Source organism: Cydia fagiglandana, chromosome 17, assembly GCF_963556715.1.
Source record: "Cydia fagiglandana chromosome 17, ilCydFagi1.1, whole genome shotgun sequence".
In the NCBI taxonomy this organism is placed as follows: Eukaryota; Metazoa; Arthropoda; class Insecta; order Lepidoptera; family Tortricidae; genus Cydia; species Cydia fagiglandana.
In genome coordinates, this window is record NC_085948.1 from 7,831,079 (window position 1) to 7,846,467 (window position 15,389).

At 38.3% G+C, this 15,389-nt stretch overlaps 1 protein-coding gene across 4 annotated transcripts in view; it reads left to right on the top strand.

Moving 5' to 3' along the window:
- Window positions 1-15,389, top strand: part of LOC134672389 (probable G-protein coupled receptor CG31760) — a 142,410-nt gene that overhangs the window by 105,483 nt on the left and 21,538 nt on the right. Inside the window, exon 3 of one of the 4 annotated variants that reach the window (XM_063530264.1) lies at window positions 13,070-13,185. In XM_063530264.1, the coding sequence (XP_063386334.1) occupies window positions 13,096-13,185 (90 nt within the window). In that variant the 5' untranslated portion in view covers window positions 13,070-13,095. Of the gene's footprint in view, window positions 1-13,039; window positions 13,186-13,230; window positions 13,307-13,472; window positions 13,549-15,389 lie in introns of those variants that run through there. The other 3 variants (XM_063530265.1, XM_063530266.1, XM_063530267.1) reach the window with 3 other exon arrangements.

Consider the following 15,389-nt stretch of genomic DNA (forward strand, 5'->3'; position numbering starts at 1 on the left):
AAAACATCACTTTTGACACTGACATATCTAATCCATACCGTTTCTAGACATAATATTTGACGTATCTTAAAGTTTGAATCGGGCAGCTAAGCGCTACGAGCGTAGCGTAGCCGATAACAAGGGAAAACAGTATGTAGCGAAAAACGCCTTAAATTGATTACCGTATTTTCAAATAACTATTTCCAAATTAAGAGCAGTTATAAAATGGCTAATACGCCTGGTTATGAGTGATGAGGTAGAATTGCTTATTACTGTAGATTTCATTTTTAAGTCTTTTTTTCTCTTTACTGCTTTTTAGTTTCCAATTTAGTTTTTGTATCTCCTACTTATTTATTTTAATTCCACTACCTATCTAAAGGTTTTCTGGAAGAGATTTCTCTTCACCGATGATGATGTGTTATGTCACATAACTTATGTGTTCCTTCGATGTTCATAGTTATGAGTAATTGCATTGTACCTACCTAGATTCCTTTCACTGAGTTAAAAAAAACAATAATGGTTTTTACTTCCTTCTAATTACATACGTGATTTTTTATTTATTTATTAATTTATTTATAAACAATATATATACAGTGGTACAACTAAACGAAATTAATAACTAGCTTTAATCTAAAATAGGCCCCTGAGGCATTGTACCAAGGATGCTGGCGGCATTTCCCCGCTGTATCGCAATACTGATACGTTGTGCGAGGTAGCCGCCAGCTCTTCGGTCACCAGTTACGTCAACCAGACGCTTCGCGATTTCTGCGAACAACTTACGCGCGCTGGGACCCCATGGACCTAGAGTTTCAACTCCAAATGGTACAAAATGGTACTCTCTACCGAGGCTTTTATATTTGTTACGTTACGTGAATTATTTCGTAAACGGTGTATCTCAAATACATGGTAAGTACTTAAGATACCAGTCATATTTCTTACGAGAAAGTAACTAATTAACAATGTATTAACTCACACAAAATCTATAAACCTACTATTATAATATAGTGTGGAATGATCAAACAAGTTGTTTAATGACTTACAATCTGCCACTAAGATCCATTACGTGTAGATCATTAGACTTAATAGTAAATTTCACGGTATTGGACAAATTCAAAGATTGGAAAGATCAAAGGGGCCCTGGAGATAGTATACGTAATCATCCGTTTAATTTTCGCTCGTGTTACGAGCTCCACCCGGTAAATAGGTATTTACCTACCTACGTAACCTTTATGTAAATTAACAATGGAAATCAGTCGTTTCTGCTAAAACTTTTTAGTAGTACATATATATACCTACTAATAATTGTAAAGATTAGCACCGACCTACTTATACTTAAAATATACTTTTAAACCGTCCGTAAACTCAGTAGGTATGTTAATAAAATCTATGTGCCGTTATACGGTGTCACAAGTCGCAACTCAAGCTGAGTAACATCATAATCATAAATCATAATCATTTATTTGCACATAAAAAGGGTTTTACATATGTAAAGGTGTTATAGAGTTACATGTCCAAGCCTTTTTACCTGTTTTTGACAGCATGCAAATGGGTCCTTTCCTTCATCCTTTTTGGTATAATACGTTCTTTTGTTATGTAATATTAATTTAGTATTTACATACATGATGTAAAATTTTAAACTGTTGTACACCAAATAAATATTTTTCATAAAAGGTTTACATACCTTCTTTATTAGTTTCACGATCCAATACTAAGTCAAACAAACAAAATGAAACAAAACTTACAAAACCAGTCGTTTTCAACCAAATCCCAAAAGAAAACCCAACGGAGAATTGTAATTGGAACAATTTCCAGTTCGAATGATATTTATTCTACGGATAAAGTTCACCTAAAACACAACCACACGATACGACACTGTGACGTAGCGCGATACGACGTGGTTTCACGGAGAACTACAGTAACTGTACAATGTGAAAAACCAACATAAACAAACAGGCCTATTCGGATTTCGAGATAATCACAAGATCTAGAGACGACTTAGAGATCAACCAGATCTACATTAGATATTGACTAGATGTGACTTGGATATCTAAGTCATAACTTGTCGAAAACGTTCAAGAGGACCTCCAGAATCGCGGAAACGTCAAAATTGACATATCGATCTTACAAATATCTTTAAATTATCCATATCGTATCTTGTTGAAGTCTAGTAGAAATCTAATTCATTTTCTGAATCGAGCCGAAAGTCAAGTGCAATGCACGAGTTGCACTACACAACACAACATATGTAGTATACCAACACATGTGTCACATAGATCAGATAACTTTTGTGATCGGGCCGGCGGGGACTAATGGGAATACACCATCACATGTAAACGTGACAAATCTGGTTGAAGAAATGTCACTGTTAACAGCCGACACTCCGATAGATCATATCCATAACAATCCAAATGCCTGTTACGGTCCAAATATGTTTGTTTAAGTTTTATTGCACAAAAGAAAAGCTTTGTGCCATGCCATTCATTCTCAACCAGTCAACCGGCAAAGCAGAAAAAATGTTAAAGTCCGACACGACTTTACGATGTCGCATCCTACTTCGATACGACATCGTGTCGTATAATTGTTTCAGCCCTAAAGGTTATCGGTTCCGGCCGTTAACTGGTTCCGATTCGCGGGCTTGTAATCGAATGCTTTTTCAATTTACACGCAGCGAGGTGGCCTTTGCATTTTAATTATTTTTTTACATCGGCCTGAGCGGCCTAGTGACGTACGGATTGGGAGATAGTTACATTTTCCTGAGAGAATGGCACTGGCCTCCTGTGACCTATTTTATAAAGCTACAAGTTACAATTTACAAGCGGAAGTCTCTTTCTAACCCTATGTGTTAGAACGAGACTTCCGCTTGTAAATTGTAACTTGTAGCTTTATAAAATAGGCCACTGACGATAAACGCTAGAGGCGTATATTAATTCTAATAAGTAATAACAGGTTATGAATTTGATCTGGATTTGTAATGGATATCTATAGTTACTATTCGTATGCTCTTAGCTAAGTAAAGTAGGTACTACCTAACTGGAACGGTGTTATTTTAAAACATGATTATAATTATATTATTTGTGGACGTTGGCTAATCTAATTTTAAACAATCTGAATCAGCCTGTTGTCTGCCTCTTTCTTTAATCGATTGTTTTGCTTTAAGCTGTAGGTATCTTTTACTGAGGTGTGCCAAAAACACAGACAAATTCTATCTATCTGAAAATATTTATTAAGATATATATGTATTATGAAATAAATAATATTAGGTACTTATACTTCGTTTTTTTAGCATTAGAAATTAGGTAAACAATCTTGATGTGTCTTTTAATTGAAAATCACATTTTAAAAATAAATTACGGCAAATAAGTAATAACGAACTATAGCGTTAAACTACAATCACATAATAAATAAAAAACGGGATTCGATACGTACCTAGCGTATGAATTCAATATTATCTCGTCAGGGGAATATTCGATGAAATATTCCCCATGGGAATGCTAGCTACCATTCTGCATCACTACACCAGTCACAAACACAAAGAGTCCTTTCATAGCCGTGTTTGTTATGTACCATCTGAATTTATTTTTTATCTGTTAACACTTTAAAAAGATACTAGAAAGGTGGATGTTTCAATTTACGCGGCGATAAATGGGCATGATTTTAATAATATTTAACTATGTTAAGTATTAAACGGGAAAAAGATTTCCTAGTCTAGATTTTTAATCTTATCTTTCTTTAATAATTAAGAAATCTCGATTAACTATGTATTAATCTGTGTTTACCTTTATTTAACCATGCGTTTTACCGGGAAGCCAATTCTGGCGTAAGAATTTGTTAAGGTTTTTGATCTTTGATCTTGACGATCGTCTTTGTGAGTGGTGCGCATCTCACTCACAACTTTTATTTTATTTTGTGATCTTTCAGCCTTCCTTGGTAAACGTAAGCTTAGCTTAGTGTCGTTAAACACAGAGGATACGAAACCTAAGGTCGAGTTTAGTAAAAGGCTTCAACCGTAAATATGCATGTAAAATGAGTTTTAGAGCGATTAGTCGAAGTGGGAAGTAAGTCTAGAAAGTCACATCATGGGTAGGTACTTTCTAAAAACAAGAGTGACTGTGCCTAATAAGTTCCCGTATTCAGTTTAAATAAATTGGAAAAAGTTATTGTATTCTAAAATGCTTTATATGCCACTGCCTGCAACCATGTCCTGGAGACGCATTAGCGATAATGTGTTCAAGTGCAACTGGATCCAATATTGTTCATCAAAACACCGAGAATTCAGGAGCAATAAAATTTTTCAACAACGTTTATTTTCTAATATTTTTTTCTAACTGCATTTATACATTTATTAAAGCAAAACAGTATTAACATTACTATCACATCAAAATCACTGTCGCATACACGGTCCAAACAGGAAAATCACGATTTATGGTACCTATCAACTAAGCGTTAGCCGCGTATAGGGCCGAATAAATGACATAAAGCCAAACGTAAACTTGGTGTGTGTTTTATGTGACGCGTCGTAACCGTAACTGTAACCGTAACTTAAGGATATAGCCGAAGACTGTGTGAACGTAACACATAACCAATGTTATCTGCCCAGCTGTCGTCATATGTATATTCTTGTTAATTCTATAATCAGTTATTCTTCAGTTCTTTTTGACCGAGCGTTAGCGAAGGTGTCCGTTTCAGCTTAAAGTGTTATTCTATGGAACTTGCTAACTATGTAAACGAACCGCCATATTGAAATTTTCAAATAATGATGAATTTACTAGTGATTTTTGTTTAAATACATAGTCAGCAAGTTCCATAGAATGACCTAAAGTGTCATTCTATGCTTTTAAATGCTTTCGTAACATGTCAGAATACTCTCCTCTGCAGGTCGCATTTTTTGATCTATTCTCGTAAAATTTTGAAAGCGATTAAGTACCCATTGAGTTATTGACAGAAACACTGTTTTATGTCACTTTAAAGATCATCGAATTACAGTCAATGCATGCTGAGTTACACCAATCTACAAACTAATATAACCGCAATGTAACTATAATGTCAAACGTAAGTTACCTACGGAACTTTGAATAAATGTATAATGTGTACCTAATAGTAGATAGGAAGTAGGAACATTACAGCAGAAATTATTTTAGAAGCAGAATGTCGTCATAGATCAATAGCTCCTGTCTTGTATTTAAATAACTACTCGAAGATTAGGTACTCGTAGTGACAGAATCAATTTATCAGGGAATTGGGAACGGAATATTGATTCTACGGGATTTTATTGTCACTGCAAACTAATTGAGAAATTCGATCTAGGGAGATTCCAATAGAAACGCGAAGATGTAAGTAAGTAACATAATTTATCATTAGGTACACCTTAAAATATTTTGATAAATACTGTCTCTTGCTGCTTACGAGTATAGTTTTCTAAATACATTCGATTCGTTTGTAGCTTGTAGGGTCTCGTTAATCCGCAAGCATTGACATATATTATGGGCAATAAGAATGGGGCATGAATGGGGCCAGCACAGTGGTGTGACACCGCTACAACGCGATTGGTTGATGAGTTCGCATCACGCGCGCGATTGGTCGCAACTAGTTGCGTTAGACTGCTCGATTGGCTGGAATTCGTGAGTGACACCGCTGAACTAGTACCATTTTTAGTGTCCGTAAGGCCCGTGCTGAGATATTATACGTACGTCAATGTCCGCAAATTTTACACTATAATCCTTCCGTCCTAGACTTAGTTCAGTGGCTTGCTCTGGTATCAATAGCACGAGGGGTTAAGCAACTACTTTTGACCTTTGTAAAAGAAATAACTATTTAAAATGAGAGACCTGATACTTCATAAGAGTTGATGGGAGGTTGAAAGGTTGTATGGAGAACATAAGTTTGTAGAATCTTAAAAACACATTGCGAGAGGCTAATGTTACGTACGTGTTAAAAAATAACAAAACTACCAACTAATTTTCACTGCACAATGTTTATATAAAATAAACAACCAATAAAAATCGACGCTAACGAAGTTGTGTTGTAGGCAACTAGAGTAGGGTAAAAGCACCAGTAGTCAGAGTCTATGTTCAAGATACAATTTGGACACTTATGGACCAATAGGTATTATCAATGTTTTTCTGTTCAAGAACAAGAACAGGGGCTGGATTTAACGACTTACACTTCATTTGAAAATAATAACAAGTCTTAACTCCTATGGTCAGCCGGGTTTACGCTCTTTTTAAAATTATACTGCTTCAAACCCAGTAGTCGGTCAGAGGAGGCTATTGGATTTTGTACAAAAAAGCAGTTTCCAATAGTCAGCCGCCATAAAAATATTACTTCCATACGGATTAATATTTTTTTTTACGTTTTTCAGATAGTTTAAGTATTAAGTAATTAGGTAAAGCAGTCCATATTCTTTTAAAAATAAATCACAGTTCGGCTACTAACGTCTTATCAAAATACCATGTGACATTCCAAAAATGGCGCATATCTCTTAACCTTTCATGTCAGAAGACACCACTACTTTGAAATTTTTTTGTGGATCATCGTTTAAAAATTAAGATATTTTTCAAATTAATAGTTTATCAATGTATAATACTTATTATCTTTTTTTGACATGAAAACTAGAAAAACTGTATTATTTACAGCCAAAAATAGGCAAGAAAGGCTGACTAGGTACTGGTGCACGACTGAGCACTGATGGTGCCTTTACCCTACCCATATTGATATAGATTTATTAATGGTATACTCGTCCGTCCGCTGCAGTGCAGTGAAAAATCATCCGATCGAGATATCAAAGAAATGAGATCCGTCTGTTCCTTACGGCGTAAACAGACTAATTTTAATTCCGGGTGTAGCCTGTAATATGAGCAAAAAATTAAACTGTAGGCTGTACTCCTCATACTGACCAACATTTGTTCAACGACTTTTAAAAATAACTTGTGGTTTGATTTTTAATTTTTATTCTAAGACGCAATGTATTGCGAATTTTGTTATGTTTTTTAAGGCGTGACAAGCAACTTTAATCACAATGATATGGCGTGGCAATGGCGTCCATTGAAGATAATATTTATTTTGTATGAAAAATAGGGAGTCTAAAATATTTCATAATTTTTAAAAGTTGTTGAACAAAAGTATCACCGTTTGAGGAGTACAATCTATGTTTTAATTATTTGCTCGTGTTACAGGCCACACCCGGTATACTTATTATTCATAAGCGAATCATAAAAGCCGTTTTATGCAATGTCCAGCACGACATGAGGATTAAATCTGAAATATAGTAACCGTTTTATGTGCAATTGTTTTCGGTAATGGTGCTCCCACACGGCAATTATATAACCTTATATAACATATGTGACGTTCCACGGGAAAAGGTACCTTATGGCGGCTGGCGCTTACGTCGCATAGCACCGCATTAGTATTGGAGCGGCGTCAATAATAGCGTAAGCGCCAACCACCATAAAGGTACCATTACCCGTGGGATGTAACGTCACATATATGTTTTTTTTAATTATTCGTATTCGTACTAAACGATATTATAGTATAGTTAATGTCGAATTGCTCTACTCACAAACAGCACAGCCGCAAGGCTTCGTTTCATCAGCCTGAAACCGTAAAGTCGGGGCTATTAAAACTTGTAGTATAATTTAAGTTTCATTCTAACGTGATAGAATTTCAATAAATCATGAAACCACGGACGTAAATAGAGCGGCAGCTCTGCCATTTCCAATAAACGCCCTTTGGTATCCCGTAAAAGGTCCATTGTTTGTAGAAGCGTTGTAGTGCCGACCCCACCCCAACCCACTGTAGGTATATAAACGTTAGGTAAATATATAATATCTAATTGGAACCTTTGGTTTTGTTTAATTTATCATATAAATGTTATCAACATGTTTACATAATTATTCTTTCACCACACCAGCTCGGCAAGGCTTTGCACTTCAAAAACGGATAGCAAAGTTGCACTTTGCTCATGTGAGGCAAAGGAATCAAATGCAAATTTTGCGTTTATTTCTTATGTTTGCTGGTAGAATTGACTTTCAAATGATGATTTTGGATAATAAATATTTAATAACATTCATTTGAATTTTATTTGGTTTGATTTTGTTTGATATTTGCTTCATGTTGGTGTGGTGAAAAATTTTGTGTTTCACTCGGGGGCAAATTTTGTTTAACCCTCGTGCTTTGAACCCTCGCAACGCTCTAGAATCCATTTTTCGAACCACTCGCTACGCTCGTGGTTCAATTTTGGAATCTTTCTCTTGCTTTGATAGCGCGCCGTATAAGTTACAGTTAAGTACTTTTGTTTACTTTGACAGCACTTTATTATTATTACTGAACACATTTAACATTTTATTACTTCATTAAAATCATTCGTGATTCGTGAATAAACTTCTAAGGCATTTCATATTTCGTTGACCTTTCTTAAAATAAATACATCTCAAGAAGAATGAAAACAAACGAAGAAAAGAAATGAGAAATGTTTCATAATCCCTCTATTCCTTTATCAATTTACCGTTGATAAGTTATTGTAATTCCTTTGAGAGATTTGTTAGTAATCATCAAGAAAAAAAGGAAACATAATCTAAATTATTATCATCGACTAATGAATATCCGTAGGATAATTCTCGCAACGCGACGACGGACTTGGTCCGAGCCATTTCTTAATAATAAAATACTAAGGCAGGGCAGCTTGTGGCGAGCTGTTGGGGAGTAACGACCCCACGGACCCGAGTGCTCCCGAGAGTCGGTCAGGGTCTCCGTCTCCGGCGTGTCTTCGTCGGTCGGAGTGGACCCCAAGGGGACCCGCAGGACTCTCAGCTCTGGCTTGCCTTCATTGGCCGTCCAGAGAGGAGTCGCTAGAGCTATATGCTCCAGGGGTGGAAGTGAAAGATGCATAAGACGCGAGTTGGCACAGTGGCTGTTAACAGTCACTGGGTAGAAAGCGGCGCACACCTCTCGACACCCCTGAGCCGCTCACACCAATGTTGCTCCTGGTCGTCTTCGCGACGGCAGTTTCAGGGGCCCATCTAGTCAGCGGCGAGTCACCGCCTGCCTCGATGACGGTGTTAACATTGTTATGGCAGGTGTCCGGACCTCTTTTACAATAGCCCGGTCTCATTGTCCACCCAAACATCAATCCATAGACCGGAATACTGTTCACTTTTTCTACAATAGTCCCAATGCCTGCTGCGACCGGTTCATGGGTGTCTATTGTTGCGCCTGTGAACGGGTTCCAGCAGGCGTTCTACATGACATTAAAGCTCTCCAAAGGGCCTCTACGTGTTGGATCTGTGTCCCCATGCAAGCCTATCAAAAAACCGGGATTATAGGCCCGTGATATCCAAGGAAATACTAAGTAAGTAAGTAGAGTCAGGCGTGGCTCACTCCGCGATTTCGTCGCTTTGCTACTACAGGTAGCTAAAACTCCATCCGTTCGACCCCAATTTTGGGGTTTTCCATAAGCCGCGCGTGGCGCTGTCGCCACCTAGCGGCCATATCTGTGCTGATCGTGACAGACGCGTTTTGTTAGAGAGTGAGTCTTCTGTACCTAGAGTACTATTATTTATTCTGTGGTAGAGTACCTAAGTTGAAAAAGGATAGAATTACGGGAAAAAACTGACAGTGGATGGAAACATCAATACATCCTCTATACAAGAAATACTGCAGAAAAAAAAGATAAATGAGATTGTTCGAAAGATGTATCACGATTTACGCGTAATTCGGTTAAGAGTGACATTCCATTTCCAACTGCAGCTGCAATACTGTTCATTTTACTATGGAAACGCGTCGCTGTCATTGTCAATTTCCATAGTAAAATGAACAGTATTGCAGCTGCAGTTGGAAATGGAATGTCACTTTAACCATGTGCGTTTGATAGAAACCTCGATGGCGCGTTGTAGAACTTTATAATATAAACACCTTACGAATTGTTGATATCAATAGGAACAGAAACTCATGCGCCATCTTTAGAACTGTTAAGCAATTGATGTTCCTAATAAACAGTTCACTGCAGTGGTGACACGCTGGTACCTACCTACGTGCACAATAATATAATGTTCGTACTAAGTAATACCACAGAATAAATAATAGTAGTACGTACAGAAGACTCACTCTCTAACAAAACGCGTCTGTCACGATCAGCACAGATATGGCCGCTAGGTGGCGACAGCGCCACGCGCGGCTTATGGCAAACCCCTGTGTGTGATGTACTTTTAGCCACCTGTAGTAAAGCGATGAAATCGCGGAGTGAGCCACGCCTGTAATACTAACTTGTATACAGGATGTAATGAAAGCACACTTATCAGTGAATCTCAGCCTATCTGTGGCTGGAAATTGTTGAAACAATGCATTTAGTGATACAGCAGTGGTTTGGACGTATCTGGAGCGCTGGAACTGTGGTATCATTGCAAACTTCCTGAACACCTGCGAGATTATCGCTAGCGTGAACCAGTTAAAAAACGTTTTTAGACCTCGTATAGTTGTTACAGATCCAGAGGTTGTATTACGCTGGTTTATGTAAGAATTCGACTCGCCAGCGCTTGCGTACTGAGAATACACGGCCTGAACTTTGTTGGAACGATGCCCGGTGGAAACTTACGCGATGCCTATACTCCAATGCAAACGTTTAATGTGCTGAGTTGCCACGATTTGTTAGCTGCCTTGGCCTCTTGTGCGATTTATGGTCTTTCATAATTGCACTTTCGTAATTAAGCAAGCCGAGGTGAGCTTAAAGTTAGTTCCGCAGTGCATTTTTTGTTTGTCCTGCAGAGTTTTTCGAAGAAATCTCTTTTTGGACAAATAAGCTGAAATAAAAGTAACTATACTTGGGTCATACTCTGAGAATATGGTTGCGGTTGCGTCTAGTTACTTTTAGACCGCAGACATATAAAAAAAAAACACAATCGAATTGAGAACCTTGTCCCTTTCAAATATTGGAAGTGGGTTAAAATTTAAATCCCATTTCCACTGTAAATTTTTTTTCACCCCCGACTTAATTATAGTTAGGTTATAGGTATTGTAACGTAGACATTTTCTTAGATTTTTAATTAATATTTTTGGGTTGAATTCCTTTTCTTATTTCAACGTTTTTAACAATATCCCAAACTAACGCGATTGATTGCACTTCTTTGCATAATCTGTTGCATTCAGATGCACCGTTTGATGCTTATCTGTTGTCGGGGTTGTCATATAAGTAAAAATAATTAAAACTTGAGATATTTATGTTGTATTTATGTTATAGGTAAATACCTACTGTTTAAAAGTTCAGAATAGATTGTGGAATATAATATCCTTTCTATACAATTTTAGGAATATGTTTATGTTTAAAATAACAAACTCCTAGGTATACTTTAACGGTTTAGGTTGTGCGTTGTCTGTCAGTACCTATCTAAGCAACGGGACTGATTTATAAAACATAGTGTCAAGTCTCAAGGTCTATTACAAATAATCTTAATCTTCTCTAACACACATTCAAATCTCTGTCTAGGTATAAATATGGCGGATGTGAAATTCCATTAACTCACTTGGTACGAACTACGTTCCACCTAACTACACACTGGAAGTTCCTACCTGTTGTATCAGAAATTCAGATGTTGCCAAAGCGCCGGTTTATTTTTATTGAAATGTATGAAAAAGAGCGACTGTGGGCTTTGATTGTGAGTATGGTTGAGATTATAGTTCGTTTTTTTTAGCATTAGAAAGAACTCCACAGAAGCAAGCGTGCAGTTTTTATCAGGCTCTTTAATTGTTAATAATTATTGAATTATCTAATGTAGCATGGTCAATACATATAATTTACTTCAAATTATTGCTGCTAAAAGTGCCGGATTCGGAACCACAAGCTTACTTCTGCGAAGTTCTTTCTAATGCTAAAAAAAACGGATTGAGATATGTATGATTGAGTATTAGGTGTGATTGAGTTCCCAGGTTTAATTCGATTGTAGGGACAATTTCCGCCCTAGAGGATAAAAGTTGCTCCATCAAATCGCTGCGTTGTTTGCACTATTTTTATGAAGCTTGGCATTATCTCTCAGCAGTCTACTAGTACTGCGAAACAAAGGAATAATAAGCTTCATTTACTAAGAAATATTGCTTTAGTTAAACTAAAGTTTGATTATTCGGCTCCAATAAGACAAATTCTGAGAAACAGAACAAAGCTCGTATTAATGCTAACAAATCTTACGATGAAACAACGACAACGAAGGCAAATGTTTTTTAACCAATTTCATGAAAATTATTCGTCGTGGGGGCCGATTTTTGAATTTCGACCACTCGATTTCGTGTATTTCGTTAAATAATATCTCCAGTACTAGGCATTTAAATTCTACTAATAGAATTAAAATCGAGTGGTCAATACCAATAGATTCCAAATTTCGATCGCTCGTATTTCAAAAATTAGCATTTCACCGTTTTACACCGATTTTCGAGTGACGAAATCGAGCTATCGAAATTCAAAAATCGGCCCCCTGCCCCTTGCTCCACACTAAAAGCGGTACAACAATAGGCAGTACGAGTACCTAATATGTACCTACTTTTTAAAAACCGGTAAAGTGTGAGTCAGACTCGCGCACGAAGGGTTCCGTATACCATTACCGCAAAAAACGGCAAGAATGTGACGTTTGTTGTATAGGAGCATATTTACTTTATTCTGTTTTAATATTTGTTGTTATAGGGGCAACAGAAATACATCATCTGTGAAAATATCAACTGTCTAGATATCACGGTTTATGAGATACAGCCTGGTGACAGACAGACGGACGGACGGACGGACGGACAGACAGACGGACGGACGGACGGACGGACAGACGGACAGTGGAGCCTTAGAAATAAAAATAATAGGGTCCCATTTTTACCCTTTGGGTACGGAACCCTAAAAACGACGAAGGCGATGTGAACAGACAGCCTTAGCCAGGCCGAGAGCCAAAAACTAACATATCATCTGTTTTCTAGACTGTTATAGCGAATGATATGGTATGTATAATATTGGATTGATGAGCTGATGCTCATACTAAGCATGCTATCTAACTTAATGATGTTAATAAGGCAATATTAATGAGATAGACGTACTTATACAAGTACTTTGATTAAATTATTATTGTTCCAGGCGGGTTGCGCGGATGGTGTGCGGAGATGGGCGGCCCGCGGCGCATGTCGAGCGCGCTGCTGCTGCCGTTCCTACTCGCGCTGCCCGCGGACACCGCCAACACCACCGGCTACCGGGTAACTACACTAGCACGTAGTCACTACCCTACATGACTTCCCGCGGCGCATGTCGAGCGCGCTGCTGCTGCCGTTCCTACTCGCGCTGCCCGCGGACACCGCCAACACCACCGGCTACCGGGTAACTACACTAGCACGTAGTCACTACCCTACATGATAGACCGCGGCGCATGTCGAGCGCGCTGCTGCTGCCGTTCCTACTCGCGCTGCTCGCGGACACCGTCAACACCACCGGCTACCGGGTAACTACACTAGCACGTAGTCACTACCCTACATGACTTCCCGCGGCGCATGTCGAGCGCGCTGCTGCTGCCGTTCCTACTCGCGCTGCCCGCGGACACCGCAAACACCACCGGCTACCGGGTAACTACACTAGCACGTAGTCACTACCCTACATGACGTCCCGCGGCGCAGGTCGAGCGCGCTGCTGCTGTTCCTACTCGCGCAGCCCGCGGACACTGCCCACACCACCGGCTACCGGGTAACTACACTAGCAGCACGTAGTCACTACCCTACATGATGGACCGCGGACACTGATTAACTACGAGGGGCAAACTGAAAGTTTTTACAAGATCTCTCCTTTCCAAGAAATTCCAGTGTTATCTATGCACACTAGCACCGGGTAGTCACTGTTATCCGTTATAGTCACGGTATGTTTTAAAGTCACTATCTATGTTATGGTCACGGGATGACACTAATGCGAAAAATATATTAATTAACTATAACTTAATTTTATCAATTAATGATGCAAATGAATCAATTTACTTACTTTTATGATATTTTTCAAACTCGCATAATTCAATAAAATAGAAAGTGTTCCTCTTCTTAGTCTTCTAACATTTTATTTGATACAATTAAGACTATATAATTTACATTTAGCTCGCTTTGATAACAATGAACTGGACTCGGATCACGTCCATCAGCTATCTATATGATCCGCGAACCAAAATCATTTCTCCCCGCGAAAATCCCTGGAGGTATCACAAAGATTAGGAAAGCTTGAAATCCTATTTCATAGAGCATACCCAAGAGGGATTACTGTGGCCTTTATTTATGTAACCTTTCAATTCTAAGAAGGCTTATATTACAAAGCTGGGTTATATCGAAAAATTCGATGGATTCAATTACCTATACAAGGTCTCGGTTACCTAAACGTTTAGCCATACTCTGAGCTCTGAGATGACGGTAAATTATCATAAGGTTTATAGGACAATTTTACGCAGATCGACCTACCTATAGTCCCACAATAAGCTATGTACCTAAGGCCAGGAAAATATATTATTGTAATAATTACACAAGTAAATGCCTTAACCAGGATTCGAACTCGAGACCTCCTCCTACGTAGGCAGGGTCACTACCTACTTCCGTCGATTACTTTCAGGCCCAGTAGTTGATTTTGTGGGCAACACCAGCCTACCATTGACAGCATTGTGGTTTACCGTGACCACAGAATAAATAATAGTACTACCGTACAGAAAGGACACTTCCTACAAAACGGAAGTTTGACAGCGATTCAGGGGCGAATCATGCTATCCCTTTCGAATGTATGGTATTTAGGGTTGTCAAAATTCAAGTCATTATCTTATCTGTGGTCGTGCACGCAAAAGGACGTTAAGTGGTGCCAACCCCAATAATTGCTCGGAGCAATGCTGAGCCGAACGTAGCCGAGTTTGCCCGAAGTCAGGAGAGTCTCCCCATTGGCCTGACGTCATGCAGCCCTTAGCAGTAGGTAGTATCCATTTTCAGCGCTCTGTAAAATAACGCACCTCCCAAATGCGACGTTAAATCTGGTTTTCTGTTTTATTTCAATCTGTTGCTATTAACAATTCAAATTATAATCCATCTGAGCAATCAATATTTGATTAGTCTAAATAAAATAGAGATTGAAACGGAAGATAAAGCACAACGTCCAAGAATTGAAATTCCTTTCTCTTGATAATGGCCGGGTTTAATCATTATTCTTATTTTTATTAACCTTACCTGCAAAATAACATCTTTTCTTTATCCGCTAAACCCGAACGGGATGTTGAGGAAAAGAATTGTTTTCCTTTCATGTTTTATTTCGTCCAGGTTTAAAAGGTCGAGTTTCTGGCTGGCGGAAATTACAAAAACCGGGCAAGTGCGAGTCGGACTCGCACACGAAGGGTTCCGTACCATAATGCAAAAAAAAACAACAAAAAAAAGCAAAAAAAAAAACGGTCACC